The sequence below is a fragment of the Paramormyrops kingsleyae genome, chromosome 23, assembly GCF_048594095.1.
Source record: "Paramormyrops kingsleyae isolate MSU_618 chromosome 23, PKINGS_0.4, whole genome shotgun sequence".
Classification (NCBI taxonomy): Eukaryota; Metazoa; Chordata; class Actinopteri; order Osteoglossiformes; family Mormyridae; genus Paramormyrops; species Paramormyrops kingsleyae.
Window position 1 is genome coordinate 20,823,040 of NC_132819.1, and position 26,476 is coordinate 20,849,515.

The 26,476-nt window shown below is 42.8% G+C and overlaps 3 protein-coding genes across 4 annotated transcripts; 1 reads left to right on the forward strand and 2 right to left on the reverse strand.

The window, feature by feature from the left end:
- Positions 1-647: 647 nt before the first annotated feature.
- LOC111848288 (Y+L amino acid transporter 2) lies at positions 648-14,601 on the reverse strand. The gene is made up of 10 exons (XM_023820173.2): positions 14,105-14,601; positions 11,664-12,211; positions 7,908-8,033; positions 7,646-7,790; positions 7,165-7,288; positions 6,807-6,910; positions 5,254-5,350; positions 4,974-5,123; positions 4,124-4,307; positions 648-2,089 (listed from the first exon to the last, which is right to left on the reverse strand). Exons 2-10 carry the CDS (start codon positions 12,106-12,108, stop codon positions 1,995-1,997), a joined length of 1,470 nt encoding a protein of 489 aa, XP_023675941.1. The 5' UTR covers positions 12,109-12,211; positions 14,105-14,601; the 3' UTR covers positions 648-1,994.
- A 2,962-nt stretch (positions 14,602-17,563) lies between these two features.
- stmn2b (stathmin 2b) lies at positions 17,564-20,931 on the forward strand. Its single transcript, XM_023820101.2, has 5 exons — positions 17,564-17,741; positions 18,991-19,086; positions 19,248-19,423; positions 19,655-19,846; positions 20,022-20,931. The coding sequence occupies exons 1-5, from the start codon at positions 17,723-17,725 to the stop codon at positions 20,085-20,087; spliced, it is 549 nt and encodes a 182-aa protein (XP_023675869.1). The 5' UTR covers positions 17,564-17,722; the 3' UTR covers positions 20,088-20,931.
- Positions 20,932-21,926: 995 nt separating this feature from the next.
- LOC111848241 (hairy/enhancer-of-split related with YRPW motif protein 1) lies at positions 21,927-26,292 on the reverse strand. 2 transcript variants are annotated; one of them, XM_023820076.2, is made up of 5 exons: positions 26,128-26,292; positions 25,628-25,703; positions 25,179-25,262; positions 24,959-25,040; positions 21,927-23,777 (listed from the first exon to the last, which is right to left on the reverse strand). In XM_023820076.2, exons 1-5 carry the CDS (start codon positions 26,211-26,213, stop codon positions 23,212-23,214), a joined length of 894 nt encoding a protein of 297 aa, XP_023675844.1. In that variant the 5' UTR covers positions 26,214-26,292; the 3' UTR covers positions 21,927-23,211. The 2 variants fall into 2 exon arrangements, with proteins under 2 accessions (XP_023675844.1, XP_023675845.1); XM_023820077.2 differs by having other exon boundaries at positions 26,118-26,276.
- Between the last annotated feature and the right edge of the window lie 184 nt (positions 26,293-26,476).

Sequence of the window (26,476 nt, forward strand, 5' to 3'; positions counted from 1 at the left end):
GCTTGGCTCCTGTAAGGTGCGATTTGGACATAAGGAGGCGGGGCTTGGCTCCTGTAAGGTGCGATTTGGACATAAGGAGGCGGAGCTTGGCTCCTGTAAGGTGCGATTTGGCCATAAGGAGGCGGGGCTTGGCTCCTGTAAGGTGCGATTTGGCCATAAGGAGGCGGGGCTTGGCTCCTGTAAGGTGCGATTTGGACATAAGGAGGTGGGGCTTGGCTCCTGTAAGGTGCGATTTGGACATAAGGAGGCGGAGCTTGACTCCTGTAAGGTGCGATTTGGACATAAGGAGGTGGAGCTGGGCTCCTGTAAGGTGCGATTTGGACATGAGGCGGGGCTTGGCTCCTGTAAGGTGTGATTTGGACATAAGGAGGTGGAGCTTGGGTCCTGTAAGGTGCGATTTGGACATAAGGAGGCGGAGCTTGGCTCCTGTAAGGTGCGATTTGGACATAAGGAGGTGGAGCTTAGGTCCTGTAAGGTGCGATTTGGACATAAGGAGGTGGAGCTGGGCTCCGGCAAGGTGCGATTTGGCCATAAGGAGGCGAAGCTTGGCTCCTCCAGGCTCTGTCTATATTTAAACCCTGTATATGTATGTGTCTATAAAGGTGAGCAAGTATTATGTAAGAAGTATTCCAGGGTACTTGTCCAAATGAAAAGCAGAATTTCTTTATTATACTTTCACCAGCATAAATCAACTTTACAAAGAAGAAACAAATCAGGTACAGAGCAGAATGACAAACAGCCCAAAGCAGAATCCACTTTGGATTGAGATGCATAACACAAACGTAAAAAACAGCAACAACAAACTGCAGCAAAACAGCTTTTAAAAATAACCTGAGTATCATCTTTAATATCATCAGACAGTCACCGGCACTAAAGCTGGGTTGGCTGAATAACCCTGTGCCTCGGCATCTGTCTGTTTGCTTTTAATGGCTCAGGACACTGAAGTATACAAAGAAAAGCTCTTCTAAAACATTACAGTATAATCTTCCCATTAAAAAAAAAACAATCCAGTTTGTGGAGGACATCACAACAACCAGAACAAGGATGAACTGATCGCAACCCGGCAGGACAAAGACCTGGGAGGCCCTCAGCTGGCAGGAAAGTGTATTACAGTTTCCCACACTACCCATAACTGCATGTGCTTAAAAATGGCTGCACATTCGTTACCAATGAATGCAGCAACCAGAAGCAGCCATGCTAATATAGCAATTAAGATCAGTTCCTAATATAGGAGAGCTTCACTCTCAGACAGATGTGCATGTACAGCTTCATTTCAAATCCATTTTAATAAAAAAACTTAAAGGAAATAACACGTCCCACATCCACCCACCCCCCACCCCGGATAGTCCCCTATCACCAAAACACGAGCACACTACTCTTGGTTATCAATTTATCAGCTGTCGGGTAAATTATCTAGCAAAACAAAATGGCCGTAGTGGGCACTGGATAGCCTAACTGTCCATCGATGAGGCTCACGCCCGATCCTCACCTTAGGCATCAGTGCCAAGAACCATGAATAATAATTACAGCACTAATTAGAAAGTAATAATTTGGAAAATGAGGAAGGAAGGTTTGCACTTATCAAAAGACATGGCGTTTCTCCAGGATCGACTTCTTTCACTAAACACTTCCTGTGAAAGTGGCCACAGTGACTCCTTTTTTCAGGTGGGAATGTTTCACTGATTCTGGATGTATTTTCAGGCACTTAAAGGATCCAGCTTTCTGGCTTTTATATTAATTGTACCTAAAGTTTTGTTGCAGACACAAGCTAATCATGGCAGCAGCACACCATACACACGATACAGATTGTTTGTCGATGGTATTAAGGAAACATGGACGCTGTGTCTGTCGTAGAGAAACTTCAATAAAATGCCCTTTAACCTGGAATCGGGCCAGTACTCAGCAAACAATCCAGTCAATAGAGTAAATACGAACACGCTGCATGAGATCAGTGGGGTGGAATCCCAGGCCAAGATAAGCAGAAGTTCTCAGGATCAACTCTCCTTGTTATCTGGAGGATTATCCAGGTCCAGGTCCGGATCGGCCACGCAGCACAGAAACAGCTTCTGGGTGGTGAGCGAGATGAAGCCTGCAAAACACACACACACACACACACACACACACACACACAGAGGTGAACACCAAGGGCCCCCTTAGTAACACAGCTCCTAAACTGCGTGTCCCACTTCAGGGGACGCTGTGTCTGCACGTCGCTAGGCTGAGGGTGATGTCACTGATGGGCCCTTAAGCTTCAGTTACTCTGGGGACCGGCTGATCCTGTTTTCTCTAAAATGTGCTACACAAGTGGTTCACATTCCTGTCCAGGATTGAGAACCACGGCTTTAGACAAAAGCATCATTATTTACAAAAATGTAAATAAAATGTAAAAGCACTGCTGTAATTAGGGGCTTTGGACCACGGTAATGAACATCGAACATATCAGCGACCAAAGGACCCAAGCTGATGGGTATAATGCATGCGATTACATCATCAGGCTACATGAAACAAACAAACAAGCTGGGGCTTGTATCACGAAACAGGATTTCTTGCTAAGCTGGATAACTTGTCAGATTTAAGGTAGTCTGGGCTGAATGTAAGTGAACGAAGATGAAGTCCATTTAAATTGTGGTGCTTTGTATCTGACAAGTTATTTAGCTAAGCAGGAAATCCGGCTTCGTGACAGCGGTCCCTGGGTCCTCTGGCACCACCAGCAAACACGCAACAGCACCAGCTGCTAAAATTCACTTTGGAGCTCAATCTGACCACTTTAAACTCATTACACTCGTATACAAGATTTATGTTTCCATTATAATTTTTGGGGTGTCAGATTTTGTGATGCTGATCGCAGGCCTAACTTCAAAGTCTTCACATCAAGGTTTTTGAGAAACGGCCAAATCTGTTAGAATTACTGTAAAATGTTTAAAACACGAGTATTTAGCATAAGACTGGACACCAAGGATTTTTTTTTTCACAGAACATCTAAGGAGTGTCATGTACTTTTTAATGCCAATTTAAGAAAAGCCTAGTCAGTACTGAGAGTGTGAACGCAGCTCAGCAGTCCCATCAGTATGGAGCACGAGATCAGTGACCCACGAACACCAATCCTTACTACAGCCTCCTTGTGTTTGCTATCAATATCTTCCGCATAGACGTATTATTACTAGGTATTGCATATTCTGTTTGTACTGTATTTACAGCCCATGCAGGGACTCACCCATAGTTTTTCAGAGATGTTATTTTTAGGCTATATTCATAGCATATAATTCCTTATTAAGACTGTATGTGCATATTTTAAAGTAAGTTAGGGGAAAAAATCAATTTCTGAACATTTTTAAGACTTTACACAAAGGTGCAAAGTACTGTAACTCTGTTTTGCCAGAGTTTACAGGCTGTAACACGTTTGGACATGTTGAGACAGGATCCTGCTCTCTCTCTGATATGGAAAAACAATATCAAGGCAAATGGAGTCCCAGTATGCTTGCTAACATCCGCTGGATCCTTCAGAGGGATGTTCCTGAGGCCAAGTGCAGTAGACAATCACACACGTCTACCTTTAAGATGAGTCCTTCCACCATGCACATATACTGTAAATATACATGTAGCGTGAGGTTTAATCGCGTGCTACTGGAAATCCTTGCACGACAGGGAAATTCTGATCACGTATTTGAATTCAGCACAAACAATACTGTGAGATTCACTTATGCTGACTTGTGAAACAAAATGAAAGCAGACATTTGTTGACCAGTGTTATTTATCTGTTTATTTATTTCCACTTTATTCCACCCTTTTATGCTGCTGTATTTATTTTTATGCTGTATTATTATTGTTTGCATACATTGCATTTTTTATATAATCCCTTGTGTCCACTCCGCCGCCCCATTTCACACTGCCCCGTGTTTTGCACTTTACTGTGAAAACCCTCCCCTTGCCACTGGCGGTTTGTATGTTGCACCAGGGTCTTGGGGGAACGTTATTTCATGCCACTATATAGATGTGTATAGATGGTATGACTTGACGTGAAAACTAACCCAGGACACAGACGACAGCACCCTGTCTGCTCCCGGGAGTTAACGGGGCTTTAACCAGGTCACAGCTGTGCTCAGAGTTGGGTCTCTTCTCTTACCTAGAAGTTTGCCCAGGAAAGCAGGCCGGGATCTGGCTGGCAGATACACGCAGAGGAAGTAGACTGGCACGGCAGAGAGGGCCACTCCGATGCCCACTAGTGAGTTGATGGTGTCGCTGTAGAGAGGCACCACCACTAGGAACACACTGCATACGCAGTAGACGACTGGGAAAAACAGGCTCAGCTGTGGGGGGGGGGGGACAGAACAGCAGGGAGGGGTCTGTGAATGGGCCTCCTCTCATACTGAACAGCATCATCACAGCTGTTCTGTAGTACAGGAAAACAAACAGGAATGCTCCGATTCAGATGGCCATGAGGTATTTGGAAGAAGGTTAGGTTCCTCACGGAGAACTTGCCAAACCACCATCAGCTAGAACAATGTTTCCCTGTCTGGTCCTCGTGGATCCACGGCCAGTCCATGTTTTTGCGCTCTCCGAGCTCCCGGAAGGATTCTTTATGTCTGTCTGTGTGTCCCCGAGGACCGGATTTGGGAAACACTGAGCTAGAACCTCAACAGTCATCAGGGTGGCACTTTACTCACACAGCTGAGGAAGGTCCCTAACCTCTAAACCAGCAGTTAAGCATCTCTTACAAATCCGCTATGGAGTCTACACTCCCTGGCAGCATAATATCTTGGTCTGGTAGCTACCTAATTCACTTGGTTCTACCTCCAATGAACTTCTTGCACACGTAAACACTTTATCCTGTTATTCATTTTTATCTTAATCATCCTGTATTTATTTGGCACTACAATCAAGAGAGAGCATAAAAATTTCATAACACTCTGTACGCATGACAAAAAAATCATGAACCTTACGACACGCATTTCTCACCCGACCAGAGCTCTCACCTTGACTGGACGAGGCATCTCAGGCATCTTGACACGTAAGTAGATCTGGCTGGCAATGGAGAGGCCAATGAACAGCCAGTAATTGAAGCTGAAGTAGTTTATTAGTTGGAAGACGTCCTTCACACACAGATATATGAGGGACATCCCTCCCTGAAAGGAGAGAGAGAGACAGTGCAGTCGGAGTCCATAACAGGGTTAGGGTAAGGGTCCGGCGCTGCCCAGTTGCCCCTCTGAGTCCATGCACTGCAAAGATCTCTGGCCACCGAGGTGAAACACTTACGTTGAAAAGCAGAGCGGGAATGGGAGTATAGCGCTTGACGTGGATCATGCAGAGGAGATTAGGGAGCTGGCCTTCACGAGAGCCCACGAAGAAGAGTCTGAAATGGAAGAGATTCACGGGCTCAGACCCCAAGGTGACCCAACTCACTCACAGTGGCTTAACACTGTGTGTATCTGAGAGTCTCGCCATTAGAGACGTGTATCTGAGAGCAGGGCTGCTGGATTATGGCAAAAAACATAGTCATGATTATTTTGGTCAATATTAAGATGACAATTATTTAACACGATTACTCATTGACTTTGGAAATATCATGTATTTATTGATATTTTAAAGAACCCTGTCTTCTTAATAGTGAATTTCCTTGAAAGCTAAATATAATTCATCTGAGAAACAGATAAAAAGGGAAAGGGTTGTGCTAGATTTATAACAAGACAAAACGGGAGCATCACTGCAAAAAAAAATGTGGCACGATAATCATTCTCTCTCGATTGGTTTGTTTTGATAATCGTTGGAAGCCAAAATCGTAATTGAAATTAAAATTATTTGCCCAACCCTATCTGAAAGTTCTGCCAGTACACAGTGTGCATCTGAGACCTCTAGCAACTCATGTCAAGCTACTATAAATATTCATTTTAGTCACACTGCTTTGCAGATAGATGTGTGTCAGCTGACCACGTCGTTCAACAACCCGATCTCACGAATTTTCGTGCAGCCATCACGACATACGTACTGTGATCACGTTTTCGGCTTTTTTTACGTGCTGGGGTAACGTTTCCCCTCCCTATGTGTTTTAATGGGCAGTGCCTAACACCGCCACTATGAGCGCTAACTGGTGACTAAGGGACGGGAAAGTCATGCATCCCCACAATCCTGTTGTGTTTTTCGTGATCTGATAACGCTTTCGATAACGTGTGACGCGACCTTGCAAAACAGCGCTTGGATTTTACTCGCATGAATGAGTTAGTGTATGGAGGGATATCCCGGACATTATTCAAATGCAATTGCAAATTTTGCATTACTCTTTGCTTTTTCGCTTTCGCAAACGAACACTGACTGCCACATTTCAGATGAAAAAGCAAAGTCCATTTGCAATTGCATTTCCCATGTCATACAAGTAACATCCCGGACATTTTTCAAAAGGAATTGCGAATGCAAAATTTGCAATTGCATTTGAATAATGTCCGGGATATCCCTCCATACACCAACTTCATGCAACAGAAGTAAAATCCAAGCGCTGTTTTGCAAGGTCGCGTGACACGTTATCGAAAGCGTTATCAGATCATGAAAAACACAACAGGATTGTGGGGATGCATGACTTTCCCATCCCTTAGTCACCAGTTAGCGCTCATAGTGGCGGTGTTAGGCACTGCCCATTAAAACACATAGGGAGGGGAAACGTTGCCCCAGCACGTAAAAAAAGCCGAAAACGTGATCACAGCACGTTTAAACAGATTTTATGTCGTGATGGCTGCACGAAAATTTGTGAGATCGGGTTGGGTTCAAACACGGCGCTATAGCTGAAGCTGCCCGATTCCTTTCCAGCTTTCTCTCACCTGGAAGCTGCGATTATCGAGGAGTTCAAACCACCGTAGCAGGAAATGGCCACAGAAAGCGGAATCAGCCACCTGGCATAACCCAGAACGTCATCAGCGAACGTCTGCAGAAACAACAGCAGCGGGTGGCGTGTGGTCAAAGATTTGGACAGAGAACGATCACTGGAGACACAGAGGGTCCACCTGCTTCACAAAACACGCCATCTGTGACTTGTGGATCAACCTTTCAAAGGTATAACTCAGTCAGAGTGCTGGTGAATGTCACTTGGCTTCCACCTTTATCAGGCTTCTGAGTATTTAAACACCTTCTCCAAACAGGACACACCCGGACACACACTGGTCGGCATTTTGTACTCACGACGGCGACAGCTTCGCTGTTGAGCACTGCGTCCACATCCATGACCGTGTAATAGGCTACGTTGGTAAGGATGTAGATGATCGTGACAATGGGCATGGAGATCGCGATCGACAGCGGAAGGTTCCTGCAATCAAACATGGGACAGAGACATATTAAAATAATAATAATACCAAACAATAATGAAATACAGAAATATCATTTACTCAAAAAAATCAGCACTTCCATAGGATTGAAAAACGAGAAGCCAAACACTCTTTGTAAACAAGGTTTTAGTGACACTGGGCTGGAAAGGCAACGCACCTACACCTGAGGCAAATCATTTAGACAAAGGGGAGAACAAAAAGTTCAACACTGGCCTGCTGGCTAGTTTTTTTTTTTTTTTTTTTTTTTAAAGGGCGTGTTTGACTACATTTTTCACTAAACTAGCCCAGTTGGCTAGCACCAAAAATTCTGAAGTCTATAAAGGCCACCATTCTACTACCTCTCTGGGTTCTTGATCTCTTCGGTGATGAAGTTGAGGGTGTCCCACCCAGAGTACGAGTATAACGCAGAGTACAGGGCGAGGGCCAAATTCCCGGCATCCACCTTGGAGTTCTGAAATGACTCCTGAAAGTTTTCCACCTTGCCTGGAAGAATCCATTATCACGCAGTGAGCTTTTCAGAATGGTGAGAAGACTGTTCGGCAATGATGTGTATATGCAGCACTGTGGGAGAAAAGCCACACACACGTGCTAAAGGCTCACCTTGACCCAGCTTGACCAGCCCTGCAATAATGATGACGATGAGCGCCAAGACCTTGGCCACCGTGGAGATCACCTGCAGGATGGCCCCCCACTTCACCTTCATGCAGTTGACACAGGTCAAGAGTGCTGGAAGGACATGAGGGCCATCAACGAGTTAGCTTCTGCTCAGTGGGGCTTGTGGCCCTTGCTGCGCTTGGTCTAAACATCAAGCTCAAGGCAAGTCAAGGATGTTGTGACAGGCCAGACTCTGCTAAATGGAGTCAGAACTTCCAGACTTGCAACCTTAAACAGTGATGTACAGTAATGCCACTTTTTACAGGTTGGAGGGGAGATAAAATGTGGGTCAAAACTGGAAAAGGAGGTGAAAACCCAAGACATCTTCCAGCATCAAATCCAGCCTCGGGATTCCCTTTGTAAAGATGCACAAGTGTCATTGAAAGAAACACCAAAAAAGCTGAAGGCAACAGTGTTTTTCCAGTGCTTAGAGATGTCACACCTTAGGTAGACAAATCCAATATTTCATAGCAGGGCTGACACTATAGATGATATCAGTAATCTACCCATTAATCTGAGGAGTAATCGAGTAATCATTTATATAGACACACAGCATGCAAAGCTGTGTGTGTGTGATATATATATAACACACACACACACACACACACACACACACACACATATATATATATATATATACATATATATATATATATATATATATATATATATATATATATATATATATATATATATACATACATATACATATACACATATATATACATATATACATACATATACATATACACATATATACATATACATATACACACACATATACACATATATATTAGACACACACACACACACACACACACACACACACAAGGTGAACATGCAAATCACTGGGCCTCTCTGCCTCTTGGCTTGCATTGTGCAATGCAAATATCACCATGGCAGTTCATGTACATGCAACTATCACTTTTCAAAAACTGCGACAGTCTGAGGGTTCAAATCAGAAAAAAGTTCCACTAAAACATTTTTGGTCAGTCGTAGGAAACAAAACTTAGCAAGCTTTGCAATTGTAATGATTTAAATGATTTTCTGTATGTACTTTGACATACAGAAAAGTAAATGAAGCAAAATCATTTAAGTCGGGGTGATGACAAAGACAGGTTAGGCTACTTAGAGAAGTTAATTGGCACATATGTATAGCTAATTTCACATTATTGAGCGAGTCTGTCAAACCGGAATGTCTTTTTCTAAGGTGTATTTGCACTGCAGCCCTGCGGTGGTGATATTTAAGTTCTGCTTTGCGATACTGACACTGCATTTTCATTCACGTTTAATGGGAAGTGCTTCCACACAAATGATGGCTTATCGCTCGTTTTTGAACCCTCATCCTGTATAATCCTTCCTCCATACTGCTGAGTAATCAAGGAAGATGAATATTTAAAAAGCATCATTTAAAATTGAGTAATCGAGTTTAATCAGGTAAATCACGACAAACTGTATTCCCTAGATGCTTGCATGCTGTGCCCAGTAACACGCTCCAGCATACTCCTCCCTCCTGCATTTCAGTCACGCCTGCCGTGCCCATCAACACGCTCCGGCATACTCCTCCCTCCTGCATTTCAGTCACTGCATAACAGGGCCAGCCCCATCTATTCATCGCAGAAGTTGATTATCTGAGTTGTCATTTTTCATTGTCCTTCTCATTCTGACAGGTCTAACAGGTCTGGAGGGCTAAGCATGGCTGTTCTATTATCTCAGAAACTGCCACCCTCCTGCAATATTCACACTAGGGCTGGGCGGCGACATCTAAAACAATTATGGTATTTTTCGCTTTTTGGACAACGATGACGGTACTATATCATGGTATTGCTTTTTTCCCCCAAGTTTTGGGTGGAGTAGTATGTCTTGTCCCTTTATGTAAATAGAACTATTTTGATAAATACATTGAATGTATCGTTTTCAACTAGGGGACATGGGGGAGTATCAACAGCATTTATTTTGCAAAAAAATCCTGAAGATCTAGATAACTTTTACATGTTACAACACCAGTTCTGCTGCCAAAAGAAGAACACTTTTGTGATCACACGATGCTGCATAATACTGAAATTTGCTCAGAGTTGGATGATTTAAAACCGAGCCAGTTCAAAATAAGTTTTTTTATTCCTCTTTATTAACCTTTCTTAACTTTATTAGACTATATCTAGCTTAAGTGGCTGCTTTAGGTCATAAGTGGAAATTAGCGGGAGAACATTTTAAAACAAAATTTGAGGAAGCACTTCTTTACACAGCGTGTAGTTAGAGTATGGAATAGTCTTCCTGCTAGTGTAGCGGAAGCTAAAACCCTGGGTTCCTTTAAAATAGAGCTAGATAAGATTTTAACAACTCTGAGCTATTAGTTAAGTTCTCCCCAAACGAGCTTGATGGGCCGAATGGCCCCCTCTCGTTTGTGAATTTCTTATGTTCTTATGGTGCCACAAAAGCCATGAAATTAAGATAATCTTATGTGCTACTGAAAAAAAACCACAACCCAACTTGTATAACTTGGAGTTAAGTGTTAAAGTTTTTCCTCAAAGCTCAACAGATCAGAACTCCTAACAAATGTGTAGCTCAGTGGTTTAGGAGTCTGTACCAACATACAGAAGTGTGTGGGTTCAAATCTCCATGGAGTAATGCCACAACTGGTCCTTTGAGCGAGGCCAAAAACCCCCACTACTCCAGTGATGCTAGCTGACGTGCTCCCCGACCCTCACCAGCACATTGCATCTGCTAAACAAACATAAAACTGCTTATACAAGCTGAAATGACCTAGCGGACCAGATGTAAGATAGCAAGATAGCTAGCTTACAATTTAACAGCCCAGCAATAGGACATACAGAAATGAGTGTTTTACAGCCTTAGATCTTATCAGGTGCTTGATATCAACAAAGATACAACCATCTCCAACCACTGAAATTCCAGGGCTGAACAATCTGTTCCAAGATCTTCCAAACGGCCAGATAAAAATCAATCTGTGTCAACCAAACCTGCAGTCGAGGGACCATAAACGTTTAAAGGTTAAAAATGTTGCTGTTTAAAAAAAATTGATATCAGCCATTCTTAATTCCTACACTACTTATGCAGTTGAATTCCAAAAAAGTTTGTCTTTTAAGTTTCCAACCATCTATCCATCCATCAATCCATCCATCCAATCCCTTATCCAGTACAGAGCAGCTGCGTGCCTGGAGGTGCCAGGTCACCATACACTCACACACACCATTAGCAAACTAACTCACCTAACTACAAGTTTTTGGGTAAAACTACAGTAGAAACCCATACAACACAAGGAGAGTGTGCACACCCAGCGCATATGGTAGGGAAAGGATTCAAATGCGCAGTCCAGCAGACATGAGTCTGCCGTGCTGTTTGAGATTTCAGAAAGCATGAAAAAAAGGCAAGATGTTTTGGAAAGAGTGACAATATGGCAGTTTTGTTGCCTCTTAAAGGTATGGCTAAAAGTCTATTACATACAGAGAGCGCCATCTAGTGGGGACAGAAAGTACAGCAAATGGTTCATGAAGCTTCATTTGCCCATTGCTACTCGGTAGTAACAAAATCCAGTATATCTTAGTGGACTCAGCGGTTTTTAACCTTGCAGGTAAACTTTTCAAGCAAGGAAACCGAAAGGTGTGATATTATGATGGAGAATGTGGAAATGTTTTTATTTGATGTTTGGTTGAAATAAAATAAAAATGAAATGAAACTTACATATGATGAGGGCGGCTATGAGTCGTACGGCAACATAAGGGGCGAAACAGGTGGGGTAGAAGGGCTGGACCAGGTAGGTGGAGAAGGTGAGGGCGATGACAGCCTGGCAGGCCGGCTCCACGATCATCAGCGACGTCCACAGGCGGATGAAGGCCAGGAAACCCCCAAAGGACTCCAAGATGTAGGCATAGCTAGCGCCCGACTTCCGGATGGTGGTGCCCAGCTCGGCGTAGCACAAAGCCCCGAAGACTGAGAAGACGCCCCCGATGACCCACACCACCAGCGACAGGCCGAAGGATCCTGTGTGGAGCAGGACTCCCTTCGGGGAGACAAAGATGCCAGAGCCGATCATATTGCCCACGATGAGGCAGACCCCGTGGAGGAGAGAGATTTCCTGCTTCAGCCGCATGGAGTTTGTCGACGTGGCGTCCCCTTCCGCACCCATGGTCTGCTCGGTCTGGACGGCTACCGCAGCAGAGACGGGCAGAGATCTGCTGACGACCAGCAACCTCAGGGCAGGGAAACTGCACCTTTCGCCATGTGTGGACCTGCATAAACAAACAGGCAACTTCAAGTAAACCCCATAAAAAAACACTGACATTTTTGTTAAAGAAAACTGCAACTGAATTATAAGAAATGTGTGTGTTGAAATTATTGAAAAAAACTTTTCCCCTAAAGAAATCTGAGTTCACTGCTTGAACCCAGCATTCACTTGTACACTGATGGTGTTAATATTGCTCATGCTTATGGAATGCGCATGCAGCGTGTTTCAGTTCCTCCTTGTACGGTCATGCAAAAATAATGATAAAAGCATGAAATGAACTCATAACTGGGCAGCATTTCAGGGACTCTTCACTTCCTGACCAGGACAGCACATGTACACATCACTTCTTGGCCAGGGCAGCATGGGTACACATCACTTCTTTATTTATCACTCGACTGCTTTTCAGCCAGAAGAAGCCAGTGTCAAAAACTGTTATGAAACCTTTGTTTTAAATTGTGCTGACAACAGTATTTTGTAGCATTAGCTTGAGGTGGAGTATTTTGGTATCCACCTGTATGTGTTCTGCCTGCAGGACAAAAGCACGCAAAGTCGGGACTCAAACCGTCAACCCTGCAGGTGTGCGACAAGGCTTCTAACTAATGAGAAACCTCACCCACTGAAGAAGTGAGCAAATTGTTGCTACTCGTCCAAAGTACCAGAGGCCAAATTACCACATTACCTTAATTACCATCACCCATAATCACGCGAGCAAAAACCCATTGTGGTGCAGTAAAATGGTTAGACATCTTTGGAATGAAAGAAAATAACCATTTACATGTTCCTTCAGCTCTTCCTTCAGCTCTACCTCACCTCTCAATGCAGTGGCTCTAGTTTGAGAATGTAGAAGCCTTATTATAAAATGCACTTAGCTCCTGGTCCAAACGACGATGATCCAGTCCACAAGCATTAAACGATAACTAAGTCAGGTTCTGAAACATTGATAAAGCTCACAACTTTAACACAGAAAGAACTGCGTTATAGTTAATATAGAAATTAGATCTTATTCTCATAATTTTGTTAGTTAATTTTGCCATTTTAAAAACTAAAATAAATGGGACTTCTATTAAACACGACATTATAAGCGAACAGTGGACATTACGGTGTTGTCTTGAGAATGTCGTCAACTCCTATAGAGTAACAACTCGGAAATTGCGAGATCCCAGTCGGATATTTCAGATGGACGCCCCCCCCCCCCGAAATCCCTTCTTGGAAAAACGGAGGAATTTACATGGTCACCCACCCCCACAAGGCTAACTGGCATCTGCAAACCGCCCTTAGTGATAAACTAGCATCCCGTCCCGTGTCCCCCAGCCCTGTGCTGCCAGGGATTATGCTCCCCGTCCCCCTCCCCAACGTGATCTTGACCCGGAGGAGCGTTTCGAAAATGGACTAAAGCCAAAAACAATTATATTTGTGTGCTTTAAACTGTGTGTGGTTATAGCGGTCCTGACAACTCACAAACTTCGCGGAACTGAAGGTCACAGCGTGTTCCCAAGCAAAGGGACACCGTGAGAACAGAGCCCCCCCCCGTCGGCTGCTCCCCCCGTCGTGATAAATGTTTTAGATGAGCGTAGGTCACCCATGGTTTGAACGTTTTAATGTCTGGCTTATACGGACGCTGATGGTGCGCCGCATTGTAACGTTTTAACGTTTTGATGACACGTGGTAAACATGGCTTCCGCGCTGGAGGATGCTCTGCCCGCCCGCCGCAAGACTGCATGCCATTATTTAAAAATGAAAAGCCTGTTTCTGTTGAACTCCCTAGACGAAAAAAAAGCCTTTATTCCCTAAAAGGAAATAGGATTATAAAAAAAAACCCACACATAAACCTGTTTAGGCTTAAACGTGACGTTCACAGGAGAAACGGTGAATAAATAACAGACGGAAAAGGCTTTACCTGCTTTCCGAGGTTCGGACCGCGCTGCCGGCTGCGCTTCTCTGGGGCGTGAGATGTGGCGGCGGGACGTAAAGGATACTCGCGCTTCCCGCCCCTATCAACCCGCCTCTCTAAAGGGGCGTTTTCGGTTCGGGTCCCGGTCCGCAGCCCGCGGTTCAGCGAAAAAAAATATGTATATATGCTTCAAATGTAAAGTGATGTTTCCGAGAGAAATCCGTTGTTAATCTATACATTAAGAAGTTACCCACGGAAGGAGCGATTTGAGGTTTAATCCCTAATTTGCTGCCGATATAGTTCGGAGAGCACCGAATAAGTATTGCAATAATTGTTTTGGGTTAAAGCAACGTACGTTATTTAATTATTAAAGCACACGCTGTATTTTTACAATGTAATAAACAGAAAACACATACACGACGCATCAGTATATCATTATAGAGCAATTCCGGGTAAAGGCACTTTGCAGTTCAGCCTCTTATTTCCTGGTTCCGAAAAAAATAATGAAATGCAGCCTGTCTACGCGCAGTATCACCTGCCGGCGGCACCAGCTCTGAGTCACCAAGAAACTAGATGCTGCATAACAGGGGAAGACCAGAGCCTCGCCAGGAAAAGTCCCCCATCTCTTTACCCGAAGCAAATACCAGTCTATTATTTCACAATTCGGGGGAAAGTAGCTACTGCACTTGCCCTCATGAATTCCAGCTGTTTTGGTGAGATGCATTATTCAGTATCTTTACACTGATTTATGAAGCTTACTTTTGTCCAACGCAACATTCCGATGAGAAAGCTGGGTCAACCAGACATTAACCAGTTAATGTTAAACGCCTCGCTCAAAGGTCCAACTGCCGATCGCAGGGTTTGAGCCGGCAACACTCCAGTCACAGTCTTCACCCCCAGAGCCATACACGACCCTCAACATATTTGGTCTACCTGAGGACTGAGCCTGTGTCTTTTGGCACACCAAGAGTGAGCTCTAAGCAGTTAAGCGATCGAGCACATAACTAATCATTGCTAAAAGCTAACTAGGTTTAAAATAATAAAATAATATTGTTAATTGACCACAAAATGGTTCTTCCAGTATATGGGTCATTTTGCATTTGGATTAGGAAACCGTGTCACATGTTGCAGAGCTTAAAACATGGTTAAAATATTAGACAAGAGTCACACGGTATTCAGAGAGTTGAGATATGAATAAATAACAATAATAATAACTGATTAGGTTTCAGACCCTCATGATTCTGCACAGGACGTGTGGGTATGAGAAATGGATGGATGGAGGGATGTTTTTCCTTAATTATTTATTTGATTTTCAATTTATTTTTTTCAAAGTTGCTCTACACCTGTAAAACACTTGGTCACACACCCACATTTCAACATTTAATTTTTTTTTTTTAATATGAAACAGTATTATTAAAAGGTATATCTTAATTGTACAAAAGAGTTACATTTTTACTGTATACATAAGATTGTACTACATTCAAAAATGTTATTTATTTAAAAAAGAGATTTTGGTCACTTGCTTATAGTTATAGCTTGGGCTATATTTAACTGTTCTGACAGAGAAACACCCTGGGGAAGGAGAGGGTGAGTCTGTACTTGTGCATTTTATTAAATACATTTATTGATTATTTTGTTTCTCAGGCAGCACAAATTTTACACGTCACTGATGTTTTGAATTTTTGCTAAAATAATGTCTTATATCCTTTACACCAGTGATTTAAATAGTTACAGAAGGTCAGCTTACTCCAAAAGGGGCAACCATTAAAAAAAAAAACAATCTTCCATTTTTGTCACTGGTGTTGTAGTCACTAGTGTCACACGTTATCTCTGACACCAGTGATTTATTATTATTTTGTTTGTAAATTTGGCTATTTTGTAAATTAAAATGAAAAAAAGGGACCAGTCGTCATTGTTGACACACCACAATGAAATGTGTTCTCTGCATTTAACCTATGTGTGATGTTGTGGCATAGCAGAGGGCAGCTAATTCAGCTGCCCAGGGAACAATGCTTGGGGGGGGGGGGGGGGGGGGGGTACCTTGCTCAGTGGTGTCTTATTGGTCTGGGATTTGAACCTGCAGTCTTTCACTTACAGGCATGCTTCCCTAACCATTAAGCCACCACTGCCCACAAAGTGCTTGCTCCATCACTGGTGTTTTAATCCCTGAAATATTGTCCTTATTACAAACATTTTACTTGAGCTGTCATTAAATACAGACACAACGAAATATAAATTGAACATAAATTTATGACAAAATTTATGCCTCATGATATGATAACACCTCAGAGAAACTTGGAATCTTACATTAAAATATCTCAAAATATATATTTGGAATTAAGCTCTTGATTTTCCATCTCTTATAATTGGACATATTACTAATAATATTAAGCTGGTTTAATTTTGTGATTAACAAAACTGATCATTTGAGAATTATTCACCTCAATTCCCTCCTCAAATGGAGAATAGCCCACATCTACTGCTGAGCTGAAACCTGTTGATAAGCCCATTTAAACCTAGTTAATGTGATCTCCAACAGATATTTTCACACTTCCATATGCTTATCTTGAGTGGAATCACACCGTAGAAATACACTCTGAACGGAAGTTTGAAGCCAGATGTCAAGTTGCCCAACTGCATGCTTTGGCACTGAAGTGAACACCCACGTTAGACAGCGCAAACGTCACACCAAGGAGGCATTCAAACCCTTAACACTATAACAGTACAGTAACAACGACGTCCACTGAACCACCTTGCCATCAGTAATTCCGCGATTTTAATCATTCTTATCAGATCTTGAAGGAACTTGATATGTGCTGCCATCTTGTGACTAATGTTGAGAACAACGTTATTATTTATTTTTAGGCAGGAAAATATTTGTCAAAAAATGAGCCTCTGTTTTCCCTCCATTGTCTTTAAGTTACTAGTGGATTTTAACAATAGAATAAAATATGAAAAGTGAATCTTCCAACTACTTACTGTGATGAGGGACTTCAGGGGTCTGGTGCCTGTCCCAGGTAGCGCAGGGCATGAAACCGGGGTTCACCATGCATGGGACGCCAGTTACAAACCCTCCCGTAATTTATGCCGATGGATAACAGGTATATCTGACTTTAGTCATGTACAGGGGAAAATGGGAAGAGTTGACCCTACCTGTCAATGAAGAGTTCCTGGGCATGAGTGGCAGGACAATGGACAAGATAAATAACTTACATATGAAATATTATGAATCTTCTGTGACAGCCTGTCTGGTCCGAGGACAAATGAACAAAATGAATCATAATAACGAGATAGTATACGAACAGCAAGCTATTTTATAGGGATCGTGAAATAACTATAGGGGCTTCTTTTTTGATTTACTACCCTATTGTAGAGAGGAATTCAATAACCTGGTTTATTCTCAGTCATTACGGCGGCGTAGTGCGGGGTGCATATAGGCGCGCGTGCCGGTGCGCGCGCCGGGATGCGCGCTGGCCAACCTGCGCGCGCTCGCGGACCCCCGTAACTCACAGGCTCCTTCTTCCTCTCTCAGCTTCCTCTGCTGACTCAGTGCCTTAAAGACGTCCATTCCCTTGCTGCCAAACCACAACTGCGACGTTGTTTAGTAGCACACCGGTGACCACCATGGAAAAAACCGCAACTGGTAAGAGAACGGTCTTGAATGTGTTATTTTAAAATGAATCATGGAGAACGTCGCATCTAAATGAAGGGATGCTGCGTGATCACAATGACAAGACAACGCCATAAGATGATCATCTGTGAGAAATGACAGACAAAAATACTAATAAATGTTTAAATGCTGCTGATTTCTGTCAGTCTGGTTTTAAAGTAAAATTTTATCCGTTAATAGATTGCATCAATCGTGGCGTTCGGTACAGAAATTAAAATCTAGGCTAATTTGAAGGTGAACGTCTGTCCGACTCGCTAGACCCGGATTTCGGGTTGTTAGTACCGGGATACTGAAGCGGGCGGTGTGAGACCCCACCCCGCAGCCCCTCCATTTCAGCAGCATTACGGCGTCTCTGAAGCAAAATTGAAGGTGGTTTATTTACTGCTCCCTGCGCGCTCTATATAGTGGGAATGAAATAAGATTTAAAAGGAAACGAGTTACTCATACGATATTGCACAGAGCTACAAAACAAATCGTACGAAAATAATTCAAGATTTAATGTCAAATGTCTTCTGAGGAACACAATAAAATTATTATGCTACAGTTGCAGGGTATAGAGCATTGGAAATAGGACAAGCAATAGTGAAATACAAGACATACAATACAAGAATGAGCAAACAAATAAGTAATAAATATGTGTAATGGGACCGCATTCGGGTTTGTTACCAGTTTTACTTTGGTTTCTGTCAGATTTGCCTTGGTAAGCGATGGCTTCGGGTTTATTGTTCCCTGCTTCTTCAAGACTTCTGACATTTTAAGCTTATGAAGTCAAAGTAAAACATGATGTTATGGTACGGGAATGGTATTGGTCGATGTTTTACGCCTTATGCAGGCATGACCATGTTTATTTTGGGCTTGCCCTTGGTTTGTCACACAAATTTATCGAGCTTAATTTAAACTTCAATTAGTCCTGTATAATGCATAGAATTATGCAAACGTAAAAAACTCATGAATAATTAAGTGCAAAGAAATAACAAGTATAAGATGAATCACCTTTTTCTTTCATAAAACGTTTTTCTTGAAATTAACCTTTATGTACGCTTACAAGGTGTATCAGCATCTCACGTGATTCCGGTTCAGATACGCATGCAAACTACTCGTGTCGCAAATCGTAGTTAAAAAACGTAGCTCTAGGTCTTAATCGTTTGTCTCTCTGGGCTTCTGCTGTAAATATAAGTGATTTCACAGAGGATATAAGATGGACACTGTTTTCACTCTGCAGCTTACAAGGAGAAGCTGAAGGAGCTGTCGTTTCTCCCCTTGATCTGCTCCTGCTTCTACCCACAGCGTCGCAGCAGCATATCATGTGACTTTGAAGGTAAGGCTGAATGAGGGAAAAAGAGAATGAAAGCTAAATGCTGATTTTAGAGGTGCTTGTTGGAATGTGTAGAAGGTTAATAGGCATCTTAATTCCCTAAGCCCACCTCCGGAGTATTCCCTTTGCCCCTCTTTGGTCTCCCCCCCACACGGCCAATGCAGACATGGAGGTCAAGCCCATCAACACGAGAGTCACTGGCCAGGCCTTTGAAGTCATTCTGAAGTCACCATCCCCAGTGTCAGACGCAGTCCACAGTCTCCCCTCTCCTCCTAAGAAGAGGGATGTCTCTTTGGAGGACATCCAGAAGAAACTGGAGGCTGCAGAGGACAGGAGAAAAGTAAGAGATACAAAACACTTGAAGGTCCTTGTTATATCCTTGTTATATCAGTCCAATATAAGTAGTAATTAGATCACAAACCTGTAATTTAATGTGTAAATACAGACACAGACCGAAATATATAGAAATAATGTGCGTGGTAGAGTAGGAATTAATACAGTGCAGCTTTTTTGAGGCTGGAACGGATGGTGTCTTTGTACTGAGCGGTGTTGTTACCAGCTGCGCTTACAGTCCCAGGAGGCTGAGGCACTGAGGTCACTACAAGAGAAGCGTGATCGTGAGAGGGACGTCCTACTTAAGGCCATGGAGGAGAACAGCAGCTTCAGCAAGGTGACCGAGGAGAAGCTGACCCTCAAGATGGAGCAGAGCAAGGAAAACCGTGAGGCCTACCTATCAGCCATAATGGAACGTCAGCAGGAGAAGGTGATGGGACGTGTGGGAGCCGGGAGACATTTTTTAAGCTATGGGTGTAAATCTATAAATAGAAAAGAATGACAATAAGCCACTTGAATAAAATGTTTCTCCGATGGATGGATGGATGGATGGATGGATGAACAATTAAAGCTAGTTTCTTGAAGTAGTTTCTATACCTGGCCAGGAGAGACATGCCATGGACGTCCGGCGAAACAAGCAGCTGATGCTGGTGCTGTCAGAGAAGAGCTGAGCTCATCAACTCCAGCTGTCACTGCGGCGCCCCGCCCACCTGCCAGCCCTCACCAGCCCCCCCTGCTACCAGACAGCAGACAAGGCAAAGCCTCAGTCACCACAGCCTCATCTCATCCACGGCATTATTAGAAATTAAGTTTTAAAACTAAATATCACACACTTCTGGAAAGAAAATACGACTATTATTTTGTAAATAGTTTTTTCTTATTCATAACGCAACGGACATGTTGCTTTGTGCAGGTTTATAATTTTGTTTGTGATGTATTTTTTGTATATCAGCGTTTCCCAATCCAGTCCTTGGGGACTCGCAGTCGGTCAATGTTTTTGCTCCCTCCGAGCTCCCTATCAGACAGTCCACATTTTTGCTCCCTCCGAGCTCCCTATCAGACAGTCCACATTTTTGCTCCCTTGAGGGTGACTTCTGAGGGTCTCAGAGGACCAGATTGGGAAAAACTGGTGTATATGAATTTCCACTGGCGTCCAGGGCCTTGCTCAAGCTTAATATACTATGTTAGACCCAGGATTCAAAATGGTGCCCTTCTGTGCCCTTCCCCTAACCTGCAGAGCCAAACACTATATTGTTGCAGGTCTCTACCCAGTTTAGTGCCATATCCCCATTCCTTCATAGTCAATAAGCTTCCCAGTCAATCATTTGCAGAGAATGATTTTTGATATGTGCTGGACTGGTTGCATGGAAATCTCTGCGGAGGTATCTTCGTTGTTGGATGTGTTGGAGTCTCTTGGTTGTATATTTCTGTCTAATACTTCCTGTTTGTCTTTTTTTTTTCCATATGCACCACTGTGTGCAATCCATGTTGAATAAAAGTTTGGGCTTCTGCAAATTCCAAGTTGTGCCTCTGCTCATTTGCATTTTGTGACTTGAATCAAACAGACAACCAATGAAAAATACAAACAAAAAATTCTGAAAATCAGACGAGAGGCGTGCTTGCCTGGTACGAAACCTGCGTACCTGCAATAAGTGTGGCCAGTAGGTGTGCCTAGCTGTAATACTAAATGTGGCCAGTAGGTGTGCCTAGCTGTAATATTAATGTGGCCAGTAGGTCTATCTAGCTATAATACTAAATGTGGCCAGTAGGTGTGCCTAGCTGTAATACTAAATGTGGCCAGTAGGTGTGCCAAGCTGTAATATTAATGTGGCCATTAGGTATGTCTAGCTGTAATACTAAATGTAGCCAGTAGGTGTACCCTGCAGCGATATTAAACATGGCCAGTTGGTGTACATACTGTTGTTGTAATACGCAATGTAACTATTAGGCGTTCATGGGTGTAATACTAAATGTGACCACTAGGTTGAGGTAAAAGACTGAGATATAGATGCATGTACAGTACTGAAAAATGACTTTTCCCAATTAATTGTAGAAGACTAAACAAATCTATCCCCCAACATTCTGAAGAGCGTATTGACTTAAAAGTCACCCATGGGGGCAGTAGCTCAACAGAGAGGAGTGGCCTGTAATCTGGAGGATGGAGCTCTGTTCTGGGATCAGGAGGCTCTTCAGAGTTTACATAAGTTGTTTTTTTTTTTTTTTTGTTGAATTGTCATTTATTATTTAATAACTCTAAGGACAATTTTAAAAATGAAACAACTTGCTTCTGTGAATGAATTCAGAAATGGAGATGGACGCAGATTAGACGCAAATAGATTCGCTGTGGGTGTCTACGACAATTACTCCATAGCATTATGAGTCACAATGGGACATTGTCACTGTCATCGTGAAATGGATTTTGAATCTCCCCACACTGTAACTTACACAGAACAGGAAAACACATTTCCCATCAACTAAAACGAACTGTGAAAATGAGGTGAATATTGGGAGATTTTACAAAACTTTGCTTTATTTAAAGTTACGCCCTGAGCACAGAAACATACACACTGTCTACTACAACTAACCCACTCTGAACAAAGGGACACAAAACTGAAGCCTTTTCAACACGTTCTTCACAAATATACAAAATATTTTCTTTTCCTATATGTAAGTTAAAATCTATTTTTGTAATTTAAATATTGGGTAAGGCTTTACATAAACTGCACATTCATAATGCATTCATAGTACATCCATAAGCCAGCATCAAAGTATACCTTAACATGTCTTACTGCACGGCATTCATAATACTTTCAATGAACAGGATATAACAGTTGTAATATACATTAATGACAAAAATTATAATTGTATGATTACATAATGTTTGTTATTAATGTATATTAAAGCTGTTAAATTATGTTAGGATGTTAAATGCTCCTTATGAATCCATTATGAAGGTGCAGTTAATGTAAAGTGATAATAAAATATTTCATTAAAACTATCAGGTAATCCAATATAAACGTACTTTTAATTGATGGCTGTCCTCTTGTAGTTGGGCAAATACTAGTAAGGCCTCACGAAAGAGCAGAATTCAAAGTGGTGTCTTTTCGCTGTCATTTTATTTATGCTTAGAAAGACAAAGTACGAATAAACTTTGCAAATCTCAGACCTGCATGTGGTAACAATTCAAAAACGAAAGGCTCATTTTAAAGGCATAAAATCTGAAGGCCCAGCTGGTAGCCAGCATGTAGGTTGCAGGCCATTCCGTTAATTTTGCCGAAGAAAAGAATTCAATGAAGAAACCAACACGTCTTTTTCTTAAAAGGCAGGATTGCACAGCAATGTTTCATCTGAGGGTGGCACAGTGACAGATTGTTTTTGACCGTCTGTGTTTTCTATCTTCAAGTCTTTTCATATGTTTCCGGTGTTGATGACTTCTTTAAAACACTTGATTTCATTTTTTCCAGTCTAGTAAAATGTGTGAGGGTCATTGCCTTGATCCATGAACTTTGACAAAGGTATTGCTTTAACTGTGACTTTACAGACATCGGTAACCATTATAATCATCCGAAGAAAGGGGTTGTAGCATTTCACCCCCCCTCCCCCACACTACACAAACCAATTTAGGGTAGACATAAATTCTGTTCTTTCCAGAAATTTAAATTCTGAAAGGGTAATTTTATGAAATACCTGTATTTCTCTCTACAAGACCAACACTGTAACGGGAACAACTGGCCATTCTTGCCACTGTGTTCATGGAGACCCAGCTCAGCTGGTGCTCTAGTCCAGAATGAAACTTCAGAAGGCTCCTATCTCCATGCTCCATGGCCGGTAGGGCTTCCCCAGGGTGGGGGAGGTGGCGGAGGGACTCAGTGCCTCTGTGGTGATGAGGGGAAAGGAACTGAAGGAAAATGGAAACGTAGATGCGGACAAGGAAGACAGAAGCGGAGGGGACAGCTTGATAGTGACGGGAAGCAGTGGAGGTATGGTGCCACTAGGGGGCACTCTCAGAGGCCCGTGGCCCGGTTCATCACGTGCTGTGCAGGTGAGCCTGCTGGGAGCCTGGTTCTCAACGGAAGATGAGCCGTTTGCACTAAGTGAGGGTGCCGCCCCCTGCTGGAGGAGCCGATGTTGCAAGTGTGCTGACGGCGTGTTGAACGCAGAGCCCCAAGCCACGTGTCCCAGTCCTGTGTGCGCCTCTCGCTGGGAAGCATAGCTGCTGAGGTGGGATACCAGGCGGACCCGCAGTGGGTCGGTGCTGTCCAGGCCCTCGATGATGCTCAGGTAGCGGGCTGTCTCTGCCAGACACTCGCGGAAGCCCAGGCCGCGGTAATCCATGGCCAGTGCATGGGCATCAAGATAGCCTGCATGGAAAGGGTCAGGCTGTCACGCAGTGAGGTTATAAAGCAGTGCTTCACCTTCCCTAGGTCATAAAGCAGTGCTTCACCTTCCCTAGGTCATAAAGTAGTGCTTCACCTTCCCTAGGTCATAAAGCAATGCTTCACCTTCCCTAGGTCATAAAGCAGTGCTTCACCTTCCCTAAGTCATAAAGCAGTGCTTCACCTTCCCTAGGTCATAAAGTAGTGCTTCACCTTCCCTAGGTCATAAAGCAATGCTTCACCTTCCCTAGGTCATAAAGCAGTGCTTCACCTTCCCTAGGTCATAAAGCAGTGCTTCACCTTCCCTAGGTCATAAAGTACTGCTTCACCTTCCCTAGGTTATAAAGCAGTGCGTCACCTTCCCTAGGTCATAAAGCAGTGCTTCACCTTCCCTAGGTCATAAAGTAGTGCTTCACCTTCCCTAGGTCATAAAGCAGTGCTTCACCTTCCCTAGAGTGCCCCCTAAGGGACACAGAATCTCACAGATGCTATGTACTATGACCAGTCACCTCCCAAACCAGTTCAATTCAGCCTGCCCTTTCTGCTGTCTGGTTCGTGCAACGTAGTTGTTTTTCTTTCATAATTCAACTCTTCCAGAAACAATGACTCACCAACAACAAATATCATAATGAAATATAGGTAAAACTTTATTTGATGGGGTACAAATACTTGGTAATTCCTCAGTTACCACTGAAGTACCAATCATGGACAAATATAGTAGCTACTTGAGATAAAAGATGCAACATGATTCATTAATGATGAACAAACATGAGATCAGTATTTCACTTGTGTTATTCATGACTTGTTCCTTCAGTAGTTCCTAAGTAGTTCCTTCAGTAGTTCTCAAAGGTTTACAGAATTAACCGATATAGCAACTAATATAGTTACTGCTTGAAATAAAAGATGTGTAATGATTCATTAATGATGAACATGAGATCAGTATGTAACTAAGACTCAGTTTATGGTTAATTAATATAAATATAAGTAATAGCACAATACTACATTATTTGTGCCCCATCAAGTAAATTGTTACCGAAATATGCTTAATAACTTAACGCAAAATGTACTCATTACACTCATCTGGATAAATCACAGTGCTACAGAGTTATAGTGGGACCAAGAAATAAGGCACTAAGACAGATATGCATGTCGAGCATCTATATTACCTTTGCCACCCACAGTATGCAGCATCTTCAGGTGATCTACAGTCATTTGCAGAATCTCAGCCTTTTCCAGTTTTGCTGAGCCCTGAAATAAGGCAGAATATATAGATAGACAAATTTTTTTGTGGATTCACATTCTTATAATGTTTTACATTTCTATTAAACAAAACCACAAAAATGATTGTCTTCTGTTTGCATGAAACATCCATTTCATTAGCGTTACCTGCTTCTCGAAAGCACTGGGCACCAGCCTGCGGAGCTCAGACAGACTGTGGTTGATGCGATCACGCCGCCGCTTCTCGATAATCTGTAGGTGAAACAAACGCCTTTGAGAAACTGGCAAACGCAACCATGGGCGGATCCTGGCAAAAGAAAGACGGGCGCTGGCAGGGGCGCCAAATTCTGACACACAAACGGAGTTACCCAGATATACAGTAAGACAATTTCAGACATACAAGGTTACCAGACATACAGAAACAGACGTACAGAGCCACACAAGTGACGCAAGAGTAGCGTACATGTTGAGATCAGTATAAACGGTATATAAAGGGACATATAAGCAGATCACCCAAATGACGCACTGACATGTAAAAATCTTAAAAATACAGAGCATATTGAACATATAAAATGACAGGATGAGTACAGATTATACTCATAACAAGGAATACCGACCCCTCTGCGGCGCTTTCTCGCCTGCAGCTGAGACACAGCGGACGGACTCGCGGAGCCACGCAGCGTCCGTAGGGTCCTGTACAGAGACACCGCACAAGTCCCGATTTCAGGAACTGCTTCACTTTAATACTGACGGTTTTTTTTTTAGCCGAGAGACTACTTTTAATTTTATTATTATTGGCATTAGTATTAATATAAAACTAACAACAATAATTATAGAGAAAAATTGCTTGCGCCCTAATAATAACAATAATAATAATTATAACAACAATAATAATAATAATAATAGCAGCAACAACAATAATAAACATAATAATAACAAATAATTAATGCTATAATTAATCGTTATGATAATTGTTTTCATATACTACATATTTTTCGTACTTCAATAACTGTCTCAACGCTGTCAATATGAACAGGGCGCAGGAATTTTTATGGGTTTATAACTTGTTAAGTGTTCTGTAAGACAAGGAAGGAGGATTAAACGCACGGTGCCTGACCCCCGCTCATCGGCGCTCTCCTTATCGATTTCCGTGCTTTCATCCAGCTCGCTGTCGGAGGAGCTGAAATCCTGGCTCCTCTTCATTTCTCCGGCTCACTGAACTTCCCACGGCGTCCGACTGCAGGCTCCGCGGCGAACAGCGCGTTTAAAGCGCTTTCCCACGGTTTGAGATGCGCGTATCCGCCGGTCAATGGGCGGGACCAACTCGAAGCGCACGCCAATCAGATACACCTCTCTTTGAATAACACTGACAAAAGCCAATAGACTTATCCTTTAGCAATGTGCCCCGCCCCAATCACCTTGCATTGTGGGTGTTTGTTGCCTTCGTGAAGTGGCAAGTCAGTGGT